This window comes from Oncorhynchus nerka, unplaced genomic scaffold, assembly GCF_034236695.1.
Source record: "Oncorhynchus nerka isolate Pitt River unplaced genomic scaffold, Oner_Uvic_2.0 unplaced_scaffold_1219, whole genome shotgun sequence".
Lineage (NCBI taxonomy): Eukaryota > Metazoa > Chordata > Actinopteri > Salmoniformes > Salmonidae > Oncorhynchus > Oncorhynchus nerka.
The window spans coordinates 34,415-54,214 of NW_027040115.1; the positions used below are offsets into that span (position 1 = coordinate 34,415).

Here is a 19,800-nt window from a genome sequence, read left to right on the forward strand (position 1 = left end):
ACCTGACTAGTAATGCCCTCTACATCTAACCTGACTAGTAATGTCCTCTACATCTAACCTGACTAGTCATGTCCTCTTGTTCTACAGTATATAACTCTACATCTAACCTGACTAGTAATGCCCTCTACATCTAACCTGACTAGTCATGTCCTCTACATCTAACCTGACTAGTCATGTCCTCTACATCTAACCTGACTAGTAATGTCCTCTACATCTAACCTGACTAGTAATGTCCTCTACATCTAACCTGACTAGTAATGTCCTCTACATCTAACCTGACTAGTAATGTCCTCTACATCTAACCTGACTAGTCATGTCCTCTACATCTAACCTGACTAGTAATGTCCTCTACATCTAACCTGACTAGTAATGTCCTCTACATCTAACCTGACTAGTAATGTCCTCTACATCTAACCTGACTAGTAATGTCCTCTTGTTCTACAGTATATAACTCTACATCTAACCTGACTAGTAATGTCCTCTAGTTCTACAGTATATAACTCTACATCTAACCTGACTAGTCATGTCCTCTACATCTAACCTGACTAGTAATGTCCTCTTGTTCTACAGTATATAACTCTACATCTAACCTGACTAGTAATGCCCTCTACATCTAACCTGACTAGTAATGTCCTCTACATCTAACCTGACTAGTAATGTCCTCTACATCTAACCTGACTAGTAATGTTCTCTTGTTCTACAGTATGTAACTCTACATCTAACCTGATTAGTAATGTCCTCTTGTTCTACAGTATATAACTCTACATCTAACCTGACTAGTAATGTCCTCTTGTTCTACACTATATAACTCTACATCTAACCTGACTAGTAATGTCCTCTTGTTCTACACTATATAACTCCACATCTGTTTTCTAATCTGTTTAGGTGATGCCATGTTTGTGAGCAAGCACAAGGATTACCTCGTTCAGAATGTTACCATAGGGATTTCCATAGCATCTTTCTTGTACCACAAGCGCTTGATCCGTTCTGAGATGTACTCTGAGATCCATGCTGCCAGCACCAAACTGGACCAGATGAAACTGTTGTACGAGGCTCTAGAAGAAGCAGAAGACACATCAATGGTGAAATCAGACTTTTACAGGAATCTACTGAATCAGGACCCTTACGTTGTCTTCGACCTGGGTAAGAACCTCTCTACCTCTGGTTACTTATCACTGGAATATAAACCTTATCTAGTCTATCACCTGGGTAAGAACCTCTCTACCTCTGGTTACATATCACTGGAATATAAACCTTATCTAGTCTATCACCTGGGTAAGAACCTCTCTACCTCTGGTTACTTATCACTGGAATATAAACCTTATCTAGTCTATCACCTGGGTAAGAACCTCTCTACCTCTGGTTACATATCACTGGAATATAAACCTTATCTAGTCTATCACCTGGGTAAGAACCTCTCTACCTCTGGTTACATATCACTGGAATATAAACCTTATCTAGTCTATCACCTGGATAAGAACCTCTCTCCTGGCTGTGCTGGATAGACCAGAGGAACCAGGCTCTGAGGGGTGACCAGTCCTCTACTGGGTAGACCAGAGGAACCAGGCTCTGAGGGGTGACCAGTCCTCTACTGGCTGTACTGGGTAGAGAGGAACCAGGCTCTGAGGGGTGACCAGTCCTCTCCTGGCTGAACTGGGTAGACCAGAGGAACCAGGCTCTGGGGGGTGACCAGTCCTCTACTGATTGTACTGGGTAGACCAGAGGAACCAGGCTCTGAGGGGTGGCCAGTCCTCTACTGACTCTACTGGGTAGACCAGAGGAACCAGGCTCTGAGGGGTGACCAGTCCTCTACTGGCTGTACTGGGTAGAGAGGAACCAGGCTCTGAGGGGTGACCAGTCCTCTACTGGGTAGAGAGGAACCAGGCTCTGAGGGGTGACCAGTCTTCTACTGACTGTACTGGGTAGACCAGAGGAACCAGGCTCTGAGGGGTGACCACGGCAGAGCATTGACACTCCTGTCTTGCAGGGAATCGCACACAGAACGAAGAGTATGGCAAGTGGCCTTGTCATGCTGGAGGGTCATGTCAGGATGAGCCGGCAGGAAGGGTACTACATGAGGGAGGAGGATGTCTTCCCTGTAACACACAGCGTTGAGATTACCTGCAATGACAACAAGCTCAGTCCGATGATGTGACAAAATGGTCAAATCTGACCATCACCCCTGATGAGACAAAACCGCGACTCGTCAGTGAAGAGCACTTTTTGCCAGTCCTGTCTGGTCCAGCGACGGTGGGTTTGTGCCCATAGGCGATGTTGTTGCCAGTGATGTCTGGTGAGGACCTGCCTTACAACAGGCCTACAAGCCCTCTGTCCAGCCTCTCTTAGCCTATTGCAGACATGTCTGAGCACTGATGGAGGGATTGTGCATTCCTGGTATAACTCTGGCAGTTGTTGTTGCCATCCTGTACCTGTCCCGTAGGTGTGATGTTCGGATGTACCGATCCTGTGCAGGTGATGTAACACGTGGTCTGCCACTGCGAGGACGATCAGCTGTCCGTCCTGTCTCCCTGTAGCGCTGTCTTAGGCGTCTCACAGTACAGACATTGCAATTTATTGCCCTGGCCACATCTGCAGTCCTCATGCCTCCTTGCAGCATGCCTAAGACACGTTCATGCAGATGAGCAGGGACCCTGGGCATCTTTCTTTTGGTGTTTTTCAGAGTCAGTTGAAAGGTATCTTTAGTGTCCTAAGTTTTCATAACTGTGACCTTAATTGCCTACCGTCTGTAAGTTGTTAGTGTCTTAACGACCGTTCCACAGGTGCATCTTCATTAATTGTTTATGGTTAATTGAACAAGCATGTGAAACAGTGTTTAAACCCTTTACAATGAAGATCTGTGAAGTTATTTGGATTTTTACTAATTATCTTTGAAAGACCTGAAGTCCTGAAAAAGGGGCAGTTTCTTTTTTTGCTGAGTTCATAAAGCCTTCCTGTATTCTGACTAGAGCATTCAGTTAAAATGAACGGGTTAGAGATGAACAGACAATTCCCAAATCCCTATGATTCACATAAAGAAAATAAGTATATAACTCTACATCTAACCTGACTAGTAATGTCCTCTACATCTAACCTGACTAGTAATGTCCTCTACATCTAACCTGACTAGTAATGTCCTCTTGTTCTACAGTATATAACTCTACATCTAACCTGACTAGTAATGCCCTCTACATCTAACCTGACTAGTAATGTCCTCTACATCTAACCTGACTAGTAATGTCCTCTACATCTAACCTGACTAGTAATGTCCTCTTGTTCTACAGTATATAACTCTACATCTAACCTGACTAGTCATGTCCTCTACATCTAACCTGACTAGTAATGTCCTCTACATCTAACCTGACTAGTAATGTCCTCTACATCTAACCTGACTAGTAATGTCCTCTACATCTAACCTGACTAGTAATGTCCTCTTGTTCTACAGTATATAACTCTACATCTAACCTGACTAGTCATGTCCTCTTGTTCTACAGTATATAACTCTACATCTAACCTGACTAGTAATATCCTCTTGTTCTACAGTATATAACTCTACATCTAACCTGACTAGTAATGTCCTCTTGTTCTACAGTATATAACTCTACATCTAACCTGACTAGTAATATCCTCTTGTTCTACAGTATATAACTCTACATCTAACCTGACTAGAAATGTCCTCTACATCTACACCTGACTAGTAATGTCCTCTTGTTCTACAGTATATAACTCTACATCTAACCTGACTAGTAATGTCCTCTACATCTAACCTGACTAGTAATGTCCTCTTGATCTACAGTATATAACACTACATCTAACCTGACTAGTAATGTCCTCTTGATCTACAGTATATAACACTACATCTAACCTGACTAGTAATGTCCTCTACATCTAACCTGACTAGTAATGTCCTCTTGATCTACAGTATATAACTCTACATCTAACCTGACTAGTAATGTCCTCTTGATCTACAGTATATAACACTACATCTAACCTGACTAGTAATGTCCTCTACATCTACACCTGACTAGTAATGTCCTCTACATCTAACCTGACTAGTAATGTCCTCTACATCTAACCTGACTAGTAATGTCCTCAACATCTAACCTGACTAGTAATGTCCTCTACATCTAACCTGACTAGTAATGTCCTCTACATCTAACCTGACTAGTAATGTCCTCTACATCTAACCTGACTAGTAATGTCCTCTTGTTATACAGTATATAACTCTACATCTAACCTGACTAGTCATGTCCTCTACATCTAACCTGACTAGTCATGTCCTCTACATCTAACATGACTAGTAATGTCCTCCTGTTCTACAGTATATAACTCTACATCTAACCTGACTAGTCATGTCCTCTACATCTAACATGACTAGTAATGTCCTCTTGTTCTACAGTATATAACTCTACATCTAACCTGACTAGTAATGTCCTCTTGTTCTACAGTATATAACTCTACATCTAACCTGACTAGTAATGTCCTCTACATCTAACCTGACTAGTAATGTCCTCTACATCTAACCTGACTAGTAATGTCCTCTACATCTAACCTGACTAGTAATGTCCTCTTGTTCTACAGTATATAACTCTACATCTAACCTGACTAGTAATGTCCTCTAGTTCTACAGTATATAACTCTACATCTAACCTGACTAGTAATGTCCTCTACATCTAACCTGACTAGTAATGTCCTCTACATCTAACCTGACTAGTAATATCCTCTTGTTCTACAGTATATAACTCTACATCTAACCTGACTAGTAATGTCCTCTACATCTAACCTGACTAGTAATGTCCTCTTGTTCTACAGTATATAACTCTACATCTAACCTGACTAGTAATGTCCTCTACATCTAACCTGACTAGTAATGTCCTCTACATCTAACCTGACTAGTAATGTCCTCTACATCTAACCTGACTAGTAATGTCCTCTACATCTAACCTGACTAGTAATGTCCTCTACATCTAACCTGACTAGTAATGTCCTCTACATCTAACCTGACTAGTAATGTCCTCTACATCTAACCTGACTAGTAATGTCCTCTTGTTCTACAGTATATAACTCTACATCTAACCTGACTAGTAATGTCCTCTTGTTCTACAGTATATAACTCTACATCTCTTTTCAGGTGTCAAATTTGTGGACGTCCATAAGGTTCAACTCATTCAGAATGTTACCAAGATGAAGCCCATCCTTCATGAGCTGTTCTATGAGAAGTTGTACCGTGACATCAGTATCAAAGAGATGACCAGACAGGACCAGATGAAACAGATGAGACTGTTGTACAAGGCCCTAGAAGAAGCAGAAGACACAAGAAGTGCGAAATTAGACTTTTACAGGATTCTACTGGATCTGGAACCTGACCTTGTCAAAAACCTGGGTAAGAACCTTGTCGTGGAAATGTCCTCTTCTTACCAAATCATGGGAGCAAACCACACACACACGTCAGAGTTAGTTATCAAAGTCCATCTTTAATTATATGAGCTCTTATCATAATCCTGTGACTCTCAGATAAATTCTCCCCAGTGAATTCTCTGAGAGCCACAATGCAACTGAGTTCCTTTTAATAGCAAAGACACACATAGTCAGACAGCATAGACATAATTCATCGTTCAGCTTTGTCTCCTTTCCCAAACCCCAGAACCATAAACCAAATCCTCCATATCAACAGGCATATATCAAATTGTCATTTAGATACAACCCACTCTAAATACAAACTCCTGGACAAACTCACGGATATGAGAGTGACCCTACAGGTCAACAAAGAGAGAGCATAGAATGATTCCAGACACTGCAACCCCTCCTTTCCCTACTGGGAAAGTTAGGGAGTATAAGATATGTTTACACATGATGACACTTTGACCTCTACCCTCTCATGTGGCCCATGCAACTTAGTCCTGACAGAGAACAGATAACTGCCAATGGCCAACCACTATAGTACAACAAAATACATTCTTATGAGAAATAACTTACACACATTTGATGAATATTAAACATCTTACAAATGTTACCAACATATTCTGATAATTCCACGACAACCTCTCTACCTCTGGTTACATATCACTGGAATATAAACCTTATCTAGTCTATCACCTGGGTAAGAACCTCTCTACCTCTGGTTACATATCACTGGAATATAAACCTTATCTAGTCTATCACCTGGGTAAGAACCTCTCTACCTCTGGTTACATATCACTGGAATATAAACCTTATCTAGTCTATCACCTGGATAAGAACCTCTCTACTGGCTGTGCTGGGTAGGGAGGAACCAGGCTCTGAGGGGTGACCAGTCCTCTACTGGGTAGACCAGAGGAACCAGGCTCTGAGGGGTGACCAGTCCTCTACTGGCTGTACTGGGTAGAGAGGAACCAGGCTCTGAGGGGTGACCAGTCCTCTCCTGGCTGAACTGGGTAGACCAGAGGAACCAGGCTCTGGGGGGTGACCAGTCCTCTACTGATTGTACTGGGTAGACCAGAGGAACCAGGCTCTGAGGGGTGGCCAGTCCTCTACTGACTCTACTGGGTAGACCAGAGGAACCAGGCTCTGAGGGGTGACCAGTCCTCTACTGGCTGTACTGGGTAGAGAGGAACCAGGCTCTGAGGGGTGACCAGTCCTCTACTGGGTAGAGAGGAACCAGGCTCTGAGGGGTGACCAGTCCTCTACTGTTTGTACTGGGTAGACCAGAGGAACCAGGCTCTGAGGGGTGACCAGTCTTCTACTGACTGTACTGGGTAGACCAGAGGAACCAGGCTCTGAGGGGTGACCAGTCCTCTACTGGGTAGACCAGAGGAACCAGGCTCTGAGGGGTGACCAGTCCTCTACTGGCTGTACTGGGTAGAGAGGAACCAGGCTCTGAGGGGTGACCAGTCCTCTCCTGGCTGAACTGGGTAGAGAGGAACCAGGCTCTGAGGGGTGACTAGTCCTCTACTGGCTGTACTGGGTAGAGAGGAACCAGGCTCTGAGGGGTGACCAGTCCTCTCCTGGCTGAAATGGGTAGACCAGAGGATCCAGGCTCTGATGGGTGACCAGTCCTCTACTGACTGTACTGGGTAGAGAGGAACCAGGCTCTGAGGGGTGACCAGTCCTCTCCTGGCTGAACTGGGTAGACCAGAGGAACCAGGCTCTGGGGGGTGACCAGTCCTCTACTGATTGTACTGGGTAGACCAGAGGAACCAGGCTCTGAGGGGTGGCCAGTCCTCTACTGACTCTACTGGGTAGACCAGAGGAACCAGGCTCTGAGGGGTGACCAGTCCTCTACTGGCTGTACTGGGTAGAGAGGAACCAGGCTCTGAGGGGTGACCAGTCCTCTACTGGGTAGAGAGGAACCAGGCTCTGAGGGGTGACCAGTCCTCTACTGTTTGTACTGGGTAGACCAGAGGAACCAGGCTCTGAGGGGTGACCAGTCTTCTACTGACTGTACTGGGTAGACCAGAGGAACCAGGCTCTGAGGGGTGACCAGTCCTCTACTGGGTAGACCAGAGGAACCAGGCTCTGAGGGGTGACCAGTCCTCTACTGGCTGTACTGGGTAGAGAGGAACCAGGCTCTGAGGGGTGACCAGTCCTCTCCTGGCTGAACTGGGTAGAGAGGAACCAGGCTCTGAGGGGTGACCAGTCCTCTCCTGGCTGAAATGGGTAGACCAGAGGATCCAGGCTCTGATGGGTGACCAGTCCTCTACTGACTGTACTGGGTAGAGAGGAACCAGGCTCTGAGGGGTGACCAGTCCTCTCCTGGCTGAACTGGGTAGAGAGGAATCAGGCTCTGAGGGGTGACCTGTCCTCTACTGGCTGTACTGGGTAGACCAGAGGAACCAGGCTCTGAGGGGTGACCAGTCCTCTACTGGCTGTACTTGGTAGACCAGAGGAACCAGGCTCTGAGGGGTGACCAGTCCTCTACTGGCTGTACTGGGTAGAGAGGAACCAGGCTCTGAGGGGTGACCAGTCCTCTACTGGCTGTACTAGGTAGAGAGGAACCAGGCTCTGAGGGGTGACCAGTCCTCTCCTGGCTGAACTGGGTAGACCAGAGGAACCAGGCTCTGGGGGGTGACCAGTCCTCTACTGATTGTACTGGGTAGACCAGAGGAACCAGGCTCTGAGGGGTGGCCAGTCCTCTACTGACTCTACTGGGTAGACCAGAGGAACCAGGCTCTGAGGGGTGACCAGTCCTCTACTGGCTGTACTGGGTAGAGAGGAACCAGGCTCTGAGGGGTGACCAGTCCTCTACTGGGTAGAGAGGAACCAGGCTCTGAGGGGTGACCAGTCCTCTACTGTTTGTACTGGGTAGACCAGAGGAACCAGGCTCTGAGGGGTGACCAGTCTTCTACTGACTGTACTGGGTAGACCAGAGGAACCAGGCTCTGAGGGGTGACCAGTCCTCTACTGGCTGTACTAGGTAGAGAGGAACCAGGCTCTGAGGGGTGACCAGTCCTCTACTGGCTGTACTGGGTAGACCAGAGGAACCAGGCTCTGAGGAGGTACCAGCAGGGTCTGATAATAACATGATGTTTTCTGAAGTAACTGACTCTGTTTTTCTTCTTATCATCCACAGGTGGATATGGCAGATATATCATATATGGTAAGTAGTCTGTCTGTCTGTCTGTCTGTATTGCAAGATGAATGAATATACCCCCCCCCCCTCCTAAATATATACTGTATATTCATATATTTAAACTTTATTTAACTAGGTAAGTCAGTTCAGTACAAATCACGACAAGAGAGACAACACAGCATGGTAGCAACACATGACAACACAGCATGGTAGCAACACATGACAACACAGCATGGTAGCAACACATGACAACACAGCATGGTAGCAACACATGACAACAGCATGGTAGCAACACATGACAACACAGCATGGTAGCAACACATGACAACACAGCATGGTAGCAACACATGACAACACAGCATGGTAGCAACACATGACAACACAGCATGGTAGCAACACATGACAACACAGCATGGCAGCAACACATGACAACACAGCATGGTAGCAACACATGACGACACAGCATGGTAGCAACACATGACAGCACAGCATGGTAGAAACACAGCATGCTAGCAACACATGACAGCACAGCATGGTAGCAACACATGACAACACAGCATGGTAGCAACACATGACGACACAGCATGGTAGCAACACATGACAGCACAGCATGGTAGCAACACAGCATGGTAGCAACACATGACAGCACAGCATGGTAGCATCACATGACAACACAGCATGGTAGCACCACATGACAGCACAGCATGGTAGCAACACATGACAACACAGCATGGCAGCAACACATGACGACACAGCATGGTAGCAACACATGACAACACAGCATGGCAGCAACACATGACAACACAGCATGGTAGCATCACAGCATGGTAGCAGCACATGGTAGCAACACATGACAACACAGCATGGTAGCATCACATGACAACACAGCATGGTAGCAACACATGACAACACAGCATGGTAGCAACACATGACGACACAGCATGGTAGCAACACATGACGACACAGCATGGTAGCAACACATGACAACACAGCATGGTAGCGACACAGCATGGTAGCAACACATGACAACACAGCATGGTAGCAACACAGCATGGTAGCAACACAGCATGGTAGCAACACAGCATGGTAGCAACACATGACAACACAGCATGGTAGCAACACATGACAACACAGCATGGTAGCAACACATGACAACACAGCATGGTAGCAACACAGCATGGTAGCAACATAGCATGGTAGCAACACAGCATGGTAGCAACACAGCATGGTAGCAACACATGACAACACAGCATGGTAGCAACACAGCATGGTAGCAACACAGCATGGTAGCAACACATGACAACACAGCATGGTAGCAACACAGCATGGTAGCAACACAGCACGGTAGCAACACATGACAACACAGCATGGTAGCAACACAGCATGGTAGCAACACAGCACGGTAGCAACACATGACAACACAGCATGGTAGCAACACATGACAACACAGCATGGTAGCAACACAGCATGGTAGCAACACAGCACGGTAGCAACACATGACAACACAGCATGGTAGCAACACAGCATGGTAGCAACACAGCACGGTAGCAACACATGACAACACAGCATGGTAGCAACACAGCATGGTAGCAACACAACATGGTAGCAACACAGCATGGTAGCAACACAACATGGTAGCAACACATGGCAACACAGCATGGTAGCAACACATGACAACACAGCATGGTAGCAACACATGGCAACACAGCATGGTAGCAACACAGCATGGTAGCAACACAACATGGTAGCAACACATGGCAACACAGCATGGTAGCAACACAGCATGGTAGCAACACAGCACGGTAGCAACACAGTATGGTAGCAACACAGCATGGTAGCAACACAGCATGGTAGCAACACATGGCAACACAGCATGGTAGCAACACAACATGGTAGCAACACATGGCAACACAGCATGGTAGCAACACAGCATGGTAGCAACACATGACAACACAGCATGGTAGCAACACATGACAACACAGCATGGTAGCAACACATGACAACACAGCATGGTAGCAACACAGCATGGTAGCAACACATGACAACACAGCATGGTAGCAACACAGCATGGTAGCAACACAGCATGGTAGCAACACATGACAACACAGCATGGTAGCAACACAGCACGGTAGCAACACATGCCAACACAGCATGGTAGCAACACAGCACGGTAGCAACACATGACAACACAGCATGGTAGCAACACAGCACAACACAGCATGGTAGCAACACAGCATGGTAGCAACACAGCACGGTAGCAACACATGACAACACAGCATGGTAGCAACACAGCATGGTAGCAACACAGCACGGTATCAACACATGACAACACAGCATGGTAGCAACACAACATGGTAGCAACACAGCATGGTAGCAACACAGCATGGTAGCACCACAGCATGGTAGCAACACAACATGGTAGCAACACATGGCAACACAGCATGGTAGCAACACAGCATGGTAGCAACACATGACAACACAGCATGGTAGCAACACATGGCAACACAGCATGGTAGCAACACAGCATGGTAGCAACACAACATGGTAGCAACACATGGCAACACAGCATGGTAGCAACAGCATGGTAGCAACACAGCATGGTAGCAACACAACATGGTAGCAACACATGGCAACACAGCATGGTAGCAACACAGCATGGTAGCAACACATGACAACACAGCATGGTAGCAACACATGGCAACACAGCATGGTAGCACCACATGACAACACAGCATGGTAGCAACACATGACAACACAGCATGGTAGCAACACATGACAACACAGCATGGTAGCAACACATGGCAACACAGCATGGTAGCAACACATGACAACACAGCATGGTAGCAACACATGGCAACACAGCATGGTAGCAAAACAACGTAGTAGCAGAACAAAACAAACATTTTTGGGCACAGACAACAGCACAAAGGTCAAGAAGTTTGAGACAACAATACATCACACAAAGCAGCCAATGATTATTTAATGGTAGAGAGGAACCAGGCTCTGAGGGGTGACTAGTCCTCTACTGGCTGTTCTGGGTAGACCAGAGGAACCAGGCTCTGAGGGGTGACCAGTCCTCTACTGGCTGTACTGGGTAGACCAGAGGAACCAGGCTCTGAGGGGTGACCAGTCCTCTACTGGCTGTACTGGGTAGACCAGAGGAACCAGGCTCTGAGGGGTGACCAGTCCTCTAATGGCTGTACTGGGTAGACCAGAGGAACCAGGCTCTGAGGGGTGACCAGTCCTCTACTGGCTGTACTGGGTAGACCAGAGGAACCAGGCTCTGAGGGGTGACCAGTCCTCTACTGGGTGTACTGGGTAGACCAGAGGAACCAGGCTCTGAGGGGTGACTAGTCCTCTACTGGGTGTACTGGGTAGACCAGAGGAACCAGGCTCTGAGGGGTGACCAGTCCTCTACTGGCTGTACTGGGTGGACCAGAGGAACCAGGCTCTGAGGGGTGACCAGTCCTCTACTGGCTGTACTGGGTGGACCAGAGGAACCAGGCTCTGAGGGGTGACCAGTCCTCTACTGACTGTACTGGGTAGAGAGGAACCAGGCTCTGAGGGGTGACTAGTCCTCTACTGGCTGTACTGGGTGGACCAGAGGAACCAGGCTCTGAGGGGTGACCAGTCCTCTACTGACTGTACTGGGTAGAGAGGAACCAGGATCTGAGGGGTGACCAGTCCTCTACTGGCTGTACTTGGTAGACCAGAGGAACCAGGCTCTGAGGGGTGACTAGTCCTCTACTGGCTGTACTGGGTAGACCAGAAGAACCAGGCTCTGAGGGGTGACTAGTCCTCTACTGGCTGTACTGGGTGGACCAGAGGAACCAGGCTCTGAGGGGTGACCAGTCCTCTACTGACTGTACTGGGTAGAGTGGAACCAGGCTCTGAGGGGTGACTAGTCCTCTACTGGCTGTACTGGGTAGACCAGAGGAACCAGGCTCTGAGGGGGACCAGTCCTCTACTGGCTGTACTGGGTAGAGAGGAACCAGGCTCTGAGGGGTGACTAGTCCTCTACTGGCTGTACTGGGTAGACCAGAGGAACCAGGCTCTGAGGGGTGACCAGTCCTCTACTGGCTGTACTGGGTAGAGAGGAACCAGGCTCTGAGGGGTGACCAGTCCTCTACTGGCTGTACTGGGTAGAACAGAGGAACCAGGCTCTGAGGGGTGACTAGTCCTCTACTGGCTGTACTGGGTAGACCAGAGGAACCAGGCTCTGAGGGGTGACCAGTCCTCTACTGGCTGTACTGGGTAGAGAGGAACCAGGCTCTGAGGGGTGACCAGTCCTCTACTGGCTGTACTGGGTAGACCAGAGGAACCAGGCTCTGAGGGGTGACCTGTCCTCTACTGGCTGTACTGGGTAGAACAGAGGAACCAGGCTCTGAGGGGTGACTAGTCCTCTACTGGCTGTACTGGGTAGACCAGAGGAACCAGGCTCTGAGGGGTGACTAGTCCTCTACTGGCTGTACTGGGTAGACCAGAGAAACCAAGCTCTGAGGGGTGACCAGTCCTCTTCTGGCTGTACTGGGTAGACCAGAGGAACCAGGCTCTGAGGGGTGACTAGTCCTCTACTGGCTGTACTGGGTAGACCAGAGGAACCAGGCTCTGAGGGGTGACCAGTCCTCTACTGGCTGTACTGGGTAGAGAGGAACCAGGCTCTGAGGGTGACCAGTCCTCTACTGGCTGTACTGGGTAGAGAGGAACCAGGCTCTGAGGGTGACTAGTCCTCTACTGGCTGTACTGGGTAGAGAGGAACCAGGCTCTGAGGGGTGACCAGTCCTCTACTGGCTGTACTGGGTAGAGAGGAACCAGGCTCTGAGGGGTGACCAGTCCTCTACTGGCTGTACTGGGTAGAGAGGAACCAGGCTCTGAGGGGTGACTAGTCCTCTACTGGCTGTACTGGGTAGAGAGGAACCAGGCTCTGAGGGGTGACCAGTCCTCTACTGGCTGTACTGGGTAGAACAGAGGAACCAGGCTCTGAGGGGTGACCAGTCCTCTACTGGCTGTACTGGGTGGAGAGGAACCAGGCTCTGAGGGGTGACTAGTCCTCTACTGGCTGTACTGGGTAGAGAGGAACCAGGCTCTGAGGGGTGACTAGTCCTCTACTGGCTGTACTGGGTAGAGAGGAACCAGGCTCTGAGGGGTGACTAGTTATCTACTGGCTGTACTGGGTAGAGAGGAACCAGGCTCTGAGGGGTGACCTGTCCTCTACTGGCTGTACTGGGTAGACCAGAGGAACCAGGCTCTGAGGGGTAACCAGTCCTCTACTGGCTGTACTGGGTAGACCAGAGGAACCAGGCTCTGAGGGGTGACCAGTCCTCTACTGGCTGTACTGGGTGGAGAGGAACCAGGCTCTGAGGGGTGACCAGTCCTCTACTGGCTGTGCTGGGTAGAGAGGAACCAGGCTCTGAGGGGTGACCAGTCCTCTACCTGGTGTAGAGGAACCAGGCTCTGAGGGGTGACCAGTCCTCTACTGTCTGTACTGGGTAGAGAGGAACCAGGCTCTGAGGGGTGACCAGACCTCTACCTGGTATAGAGGAACCAGGCTCTGAGGGGTGACCAGTCCTCTACTGGCTGTACTGGGTAGAGAGGAACCAGGCTCTGAGGGGTGACCAGTCCTCTACTGGCTGTACTGGTTAGAGAGGAACCAGGCTCTGAGGGGTGACCAGTCCTCTACTGGCTGTACTGGGTAGAGAGGAACCAGGCTCTGAATGGTGACCAGTCCTCTACTGGCTGTACTGGGTAGACCAGAGGAACCAGGCTCTGAGGGGTGACTAGTCCTCTACTGGCTGTACTGGGTAGAGAGGAACCAGGCTCTGAGGGGTGACCAGTCCTCTACTGGCTGTACTGGGTAAAGAGGAACCAGGCTCTGAGGGGTGACCAGTCCTCTACTGGCTGTACTGGGTAAAGAGGAACCAGGCTCTGAGGGGTGACCAGTCCTCTACTGGCTGTACTGGGTAGAGAGGAACCAGGCTCTGAGGGGTGACCTGTCCTCTACTGGCTGTACTGGGTAAAGAGGAACCAGGCTCTGAGGGGTGACCAGTCCTCTACTGACTGTACTGGGTAGAACAGAGGAACCAGGGTCTGAGGGGTGACCGGTCCTCTACTGGCTGTACTGGGTAGACCAGAGGAACCAGGCTCTAAGGGGTGACCAGACCTCTACTGGCTGTACTGGGTAGAGAGGAATCAGGCTCTGAGGGGTGACCAGTCATCTACTGGCTGTACTGGGTAGACCAGAGGAACCAGGCTCTGAGGGGTGACCAGTCCTCTACTGGCTGTACTGGGTAGACCAGAGGAACCAGGCTCTGAGGGGTGACCAGACCTCTACTGGCTGTACTGGGTAGAGAGGAACCAGGCTCTGAGGGGTGACCAGTCCTCTACTGACTGTACTGGGTAGAACAGAGGAACCAGGGTCTGAGGGGTGACCGGTCCTCTACTGGCTGTACTGGGTAGACCAGAGGAACCAGGCTCTAAGGGGTGACCAGACCTCTACTGGCTGTACTGGGTAGAGAGGAATCAGGCTCTGAGGGGTGACCAGTCCTCTACTGGCTGTACTGGGTAGACCAGAGGAACCAGGCTCTGAGGGGTGACCAGTCCTCTACTGGCTGTACTTCGTAGACCAGAGGAACCAGACTCTGAGGGGTGACCAGTCCTCTACTGGCTGTACTGGGTAGACCAGAGGAACCAGGCTCTGAGGGGTGACCAGACCTCTACTGGCTGTACTGGGTAGAGAGGAATCAGGCTCTGAGGGTTGACCAGTCCTCTACTGGCTGTACTGGGTAGACCAGATGAACCAGGCTCTGAGGGGTGACCAGTCCTCTACTGGCTGTACTGGGTAGAGAGGAACCAGGCTCTGAGGGGTGACCAGTCCTCTACTGACTGTACTGGGTAGAGAGGAACCAGGTTCTGAGGGGTGACCAGTCCTTTACTGGCTCTCCTGGGTAGACCAGAGGAACCAGGCTCTGAGGGGTGACCAGTCCTCTACTGGCTGTGCTGGGTAGAGAGGAACCAGGCTCTGAGGGGTGACCAGTCCTCTACCTGGTATAGAGGAACCAGGCTCTGAGGGGTGACCAGTCCTCTACTGGCTGTACTGGGTAGAGAGGAACCAGGCTCTGAGGGGTGACCAGTCCTCTACTGGCTGTACTGGGTAGACCAGAGGAACCAGGCTCTGAGGGGTGACCGGTCCTCTACTGGCTGTACTGGGTAGACCAGAGGAACCAGGCTCTGAGGGGTGACCAGTCCTCTACTTGCTGTACTGGGTAGAGAGGAACCAGGCTCTGAGGGGTGACCAGTCCTCTACTGGCTGTACTGGGTAGACCAGAGGAACCAGGCTCTGAGGGGTGACCAGTCCTCTACTGACTGTACTGGGTAATGTGTGGTTTAGTACAGTACCCTGCATCACTACCTCAGACCACCACCAGGGGGAGTTAGAGGTAATGTGTGGTTTATTACGGTACCCTGCATCACTACCTCAGACCACCACCAGGGGGAGTTAGAGGTAATGTGTGGTTTAGTACAGTACCCTGCATCACTACCTCAGACCACCACTAGGGGGAGTTAGAGGTAATGTGTGGTTTATTACGGTACCCTGCATCACTACCTCAGACCACCACTAGGGGGATTTAGAGGTAATGTGTGGTTTATTACGGTACCCTGCATCACTACCTCAGACCACCACCAGGGGGAGTTAGAGGTAATGTGTGGTTTATTACGGTACCCTGCATCACTACCTCAGACTACCACTAGGGGGAGTTAGAGGTAATGTGTGGTTTAGTACAGTACCCTGCATCACTACCTCAGACCACCACTAGGGGGAGTTAGAGGTAATGTGTGGTTTAGTGCAGTACCCTGCATCACTACCTCAGACCACCACTAGGGGGAGTTAGAGGTAATGTGTGGTTTAGTACAGTACCCTGCATCACTACCTCAGACCACCACTAGGGGGAGTTAGAGGTAATGTGTGGTTTAGTAAGTTTTGCTTTTGGATCCCTCCGGGTAGCACAGAGCACTTTAAGGGGCATAAATAATTATATTTATTATATAGATTATATTATACTGATTACCCATAATACATCATGTTTTATCTACTGTCTACAGAGGAGGTCAGAATAGAGAGGATGTAGTCTGTCTTCATGTTCTAGTACCCATAATACATCATGTTTTATCTACTGTCTACAGAGGAGGTCAGAATAGAGAGGATGTAGTCTGTCTTCATGTTCTAGTACCCATAATACATCATGTTTTATCTACTGTCTACAGAGGAGGTCAGAATAGAGAGGATGTAGTCTGTCTTCGTGTTCTAGTACCCATAATACATCATGTTTTATCTACTGTCTACAGAGGAGGTCAGAATAGAGAGGATGTAGTCTGTCTTCATGTTCTAGTACCCATAATACATCATGTTTTATCTTCTGTCTACAGAGGAGGTCAGAAGAGAGAGGGGTGAGTTGCACAACTGCATGTATTTCATTTTTTTTTTAACACTAACTACACTATATATTACACTGGTTAACTACACTATATATTACACTGATTAACTACACTATATATTACACTATATATTACACTGGTTAACTATACTATATATTACACTGGTTAACTACACTATATATTACACTGACTAACTACACTATATATTACACTGATTAACTACACTATATATTACACTGGTTAACTACACTATATATTACACTGGTTAACTACACTATATATTACACTGACTAACTACACTATATATTACACTGATTAACTACACTATATATTACACTATATATTACACTGGTTAACTACACTATATATTACACTATATATTACACTGGTTAACTACACTATATATTACACTATATATTACACTGGTTAACTACACTATATATTACACTATATATTACACTGGTTAACTACAATATATATTACACTGGTTAACTACACTATATATTACACTGGTTAACTACACTATATATTACACTATATATTACACTGATTAACTACACTATATATTACACAATATATTACATTACACTACAGTTATTACTACACTATATATTACACTGATTAACTACACTATATATTACACTGATTAACTACACTATATATTACACTGATTAACTACACTATATATTACACTGATTAACTACACTATATATTACACTGGTTAACTATATATTACACTATATATTACACTGATTAACTACACTATATATTACACTGGTTAACTACACTATATATTACACTGATTAACTACACTATATATTACACTGATTAACTACACTATATATTACACTGGTTAACTACACTATATATATTAACACACTATATATTACACTGATTAACTACACTATATATTACACTGATTAACTACACTATATATTACACTGATTAACTACACTATATATTACACTGGTTAACTACACTATATATTACACTATATATTACACTGATTAACTACACTATATATTACACTGGTTAACTACACTATATATTACACTGATTAACTACACTATATATTACACTGATTAACTACATATTACATATATTACACTGATTAACTACACTATATATTACACTGGTTAACTACACTATATATTACACTGGTTAACTACACTATATATTACACTGATTACACTATATATTACACTGGTTAACTACACTATATATTACACTGGTTAACTACACTATATATTACACTATATATTACATATTGGTTAACTACACTATATATTACACTGATTAACTATACTATATATTACACTGATTAACTACACTATATATATATTACACTGGTTAACTACACTATATATTACACTGGTTAACTACACTATATATTACACTGGTTAACTACACTATATATTACACTATATGTTACACTGGTTAACTACACTATATATTACACTGGTTAACTACACTATATATTACACTGGTTAACTACACTATATATTACACTGGTTAACTACACTATATATTACACTGGTTAACTACACTATATATTACACTATATATTACACTGGTTAACTACACTATATATTACACTGATTAACTATACTATATATTACACTGATTAACTACACTATATATTACACTGGTTAACTACACTATATATTACACTGGTTAACTACACTATATATTACACTGGTTAACTACACTATATATTACACTGGTTAACTACACTATATATTACACTGGTTAACTACATTATATATTACACTGATTAACTACACTATATATTACACTGATTAACTACACTATATATTACACTGATTAACTACACTATATATTACACTGGTTAACTACACTATATATTACACTGATTAACTACACTATATATTACACTGATTAACTACACTATATATTACACTGATTAACTACACTATATATTACACTGGTTAACTACACTATATATTACACTGGTTAACTACACTATATATTACACTGGTTAACTACACTATATATTACACTGGTTAACTACACTATATATTACACTATATATTACACTGGTTAACTACACTATATATTACACTATATATTACACTGGTTAACTACACTATATATTACACTGATTAACTATACTATATATTACACTGATTAACTACACTATATATTACACTGGTTAACTACACTATATATTACACTGGTTAACTACACTATATATTACACTGGTTAACTACACTATATATTACACTATATGTTACACTGGTTAACTACACTATATATTACACTGGTTAACTACACTATATATTACACTATATATTACACTGGTTAACTACACTATATATTACACTGATTAACTACACTATATATTACACTGGTTAACTACACTATATATTACACTGATTAACTACACTATATATTACACTGATTAACTACACTATATATTACACTGATTAACTACACTATATATTACACTGGTTAACTACACTATATATTACACTGGTTAACTACACTATATATTACACTGGTTAACTACACTATATATTACACTGGTTAACTACACTATATATTACACTATATATTACACTGGTTAACTACACTATATATTACACTGGTTAACTACACTATATATTACACTGATTAACTATACTATATATTACACTGATTAACTACACTATATATTACACTGGTTAACTACACTATATATTACACTGGTTAACTACACTATATATTACACTGGTTAACTACACTATATATTACACTGGTTAACTACACTATATATTACACTATATGTTACACTGGTTAACTACACTATATATTACACTGGT

At 45.6% G+C, this 19,800-nt stretch overlaps 1 protein-coding gene across 1 annotated transcript in view; it reads left to right on the forward strand.

Annotated features, from left to right (window-relative positions):
- Positions 1–19,800, forward strand: part of LOC135569069 (butyrophilin subfamily 1 member A1-like) — a gene marked incomplete at its 5' end in the record, with an annotated part of 72,084 nt that overhangs the window by 31,861 nt on the left and 20,423 nt on the right. The window contains 4 exons of the mRNA XM_065015912.1: positions 886–1,143; positions 5,129–5,380; positions 8,546–8,572; positions 16,970–16,990. Coding sequence (XP_064871984.1) covers positions 886–1,143; positions 5,129–5,380; positions 8,546–8,572; positions 16,970–16,990 — 558 coding nt within the window. The remainder of the gene's footprint in view (positions 1–885; positions 1,144–5,128; positions 5,381–8,545; positions 8,573–16,969; positions 16,991–19,800) is intronic.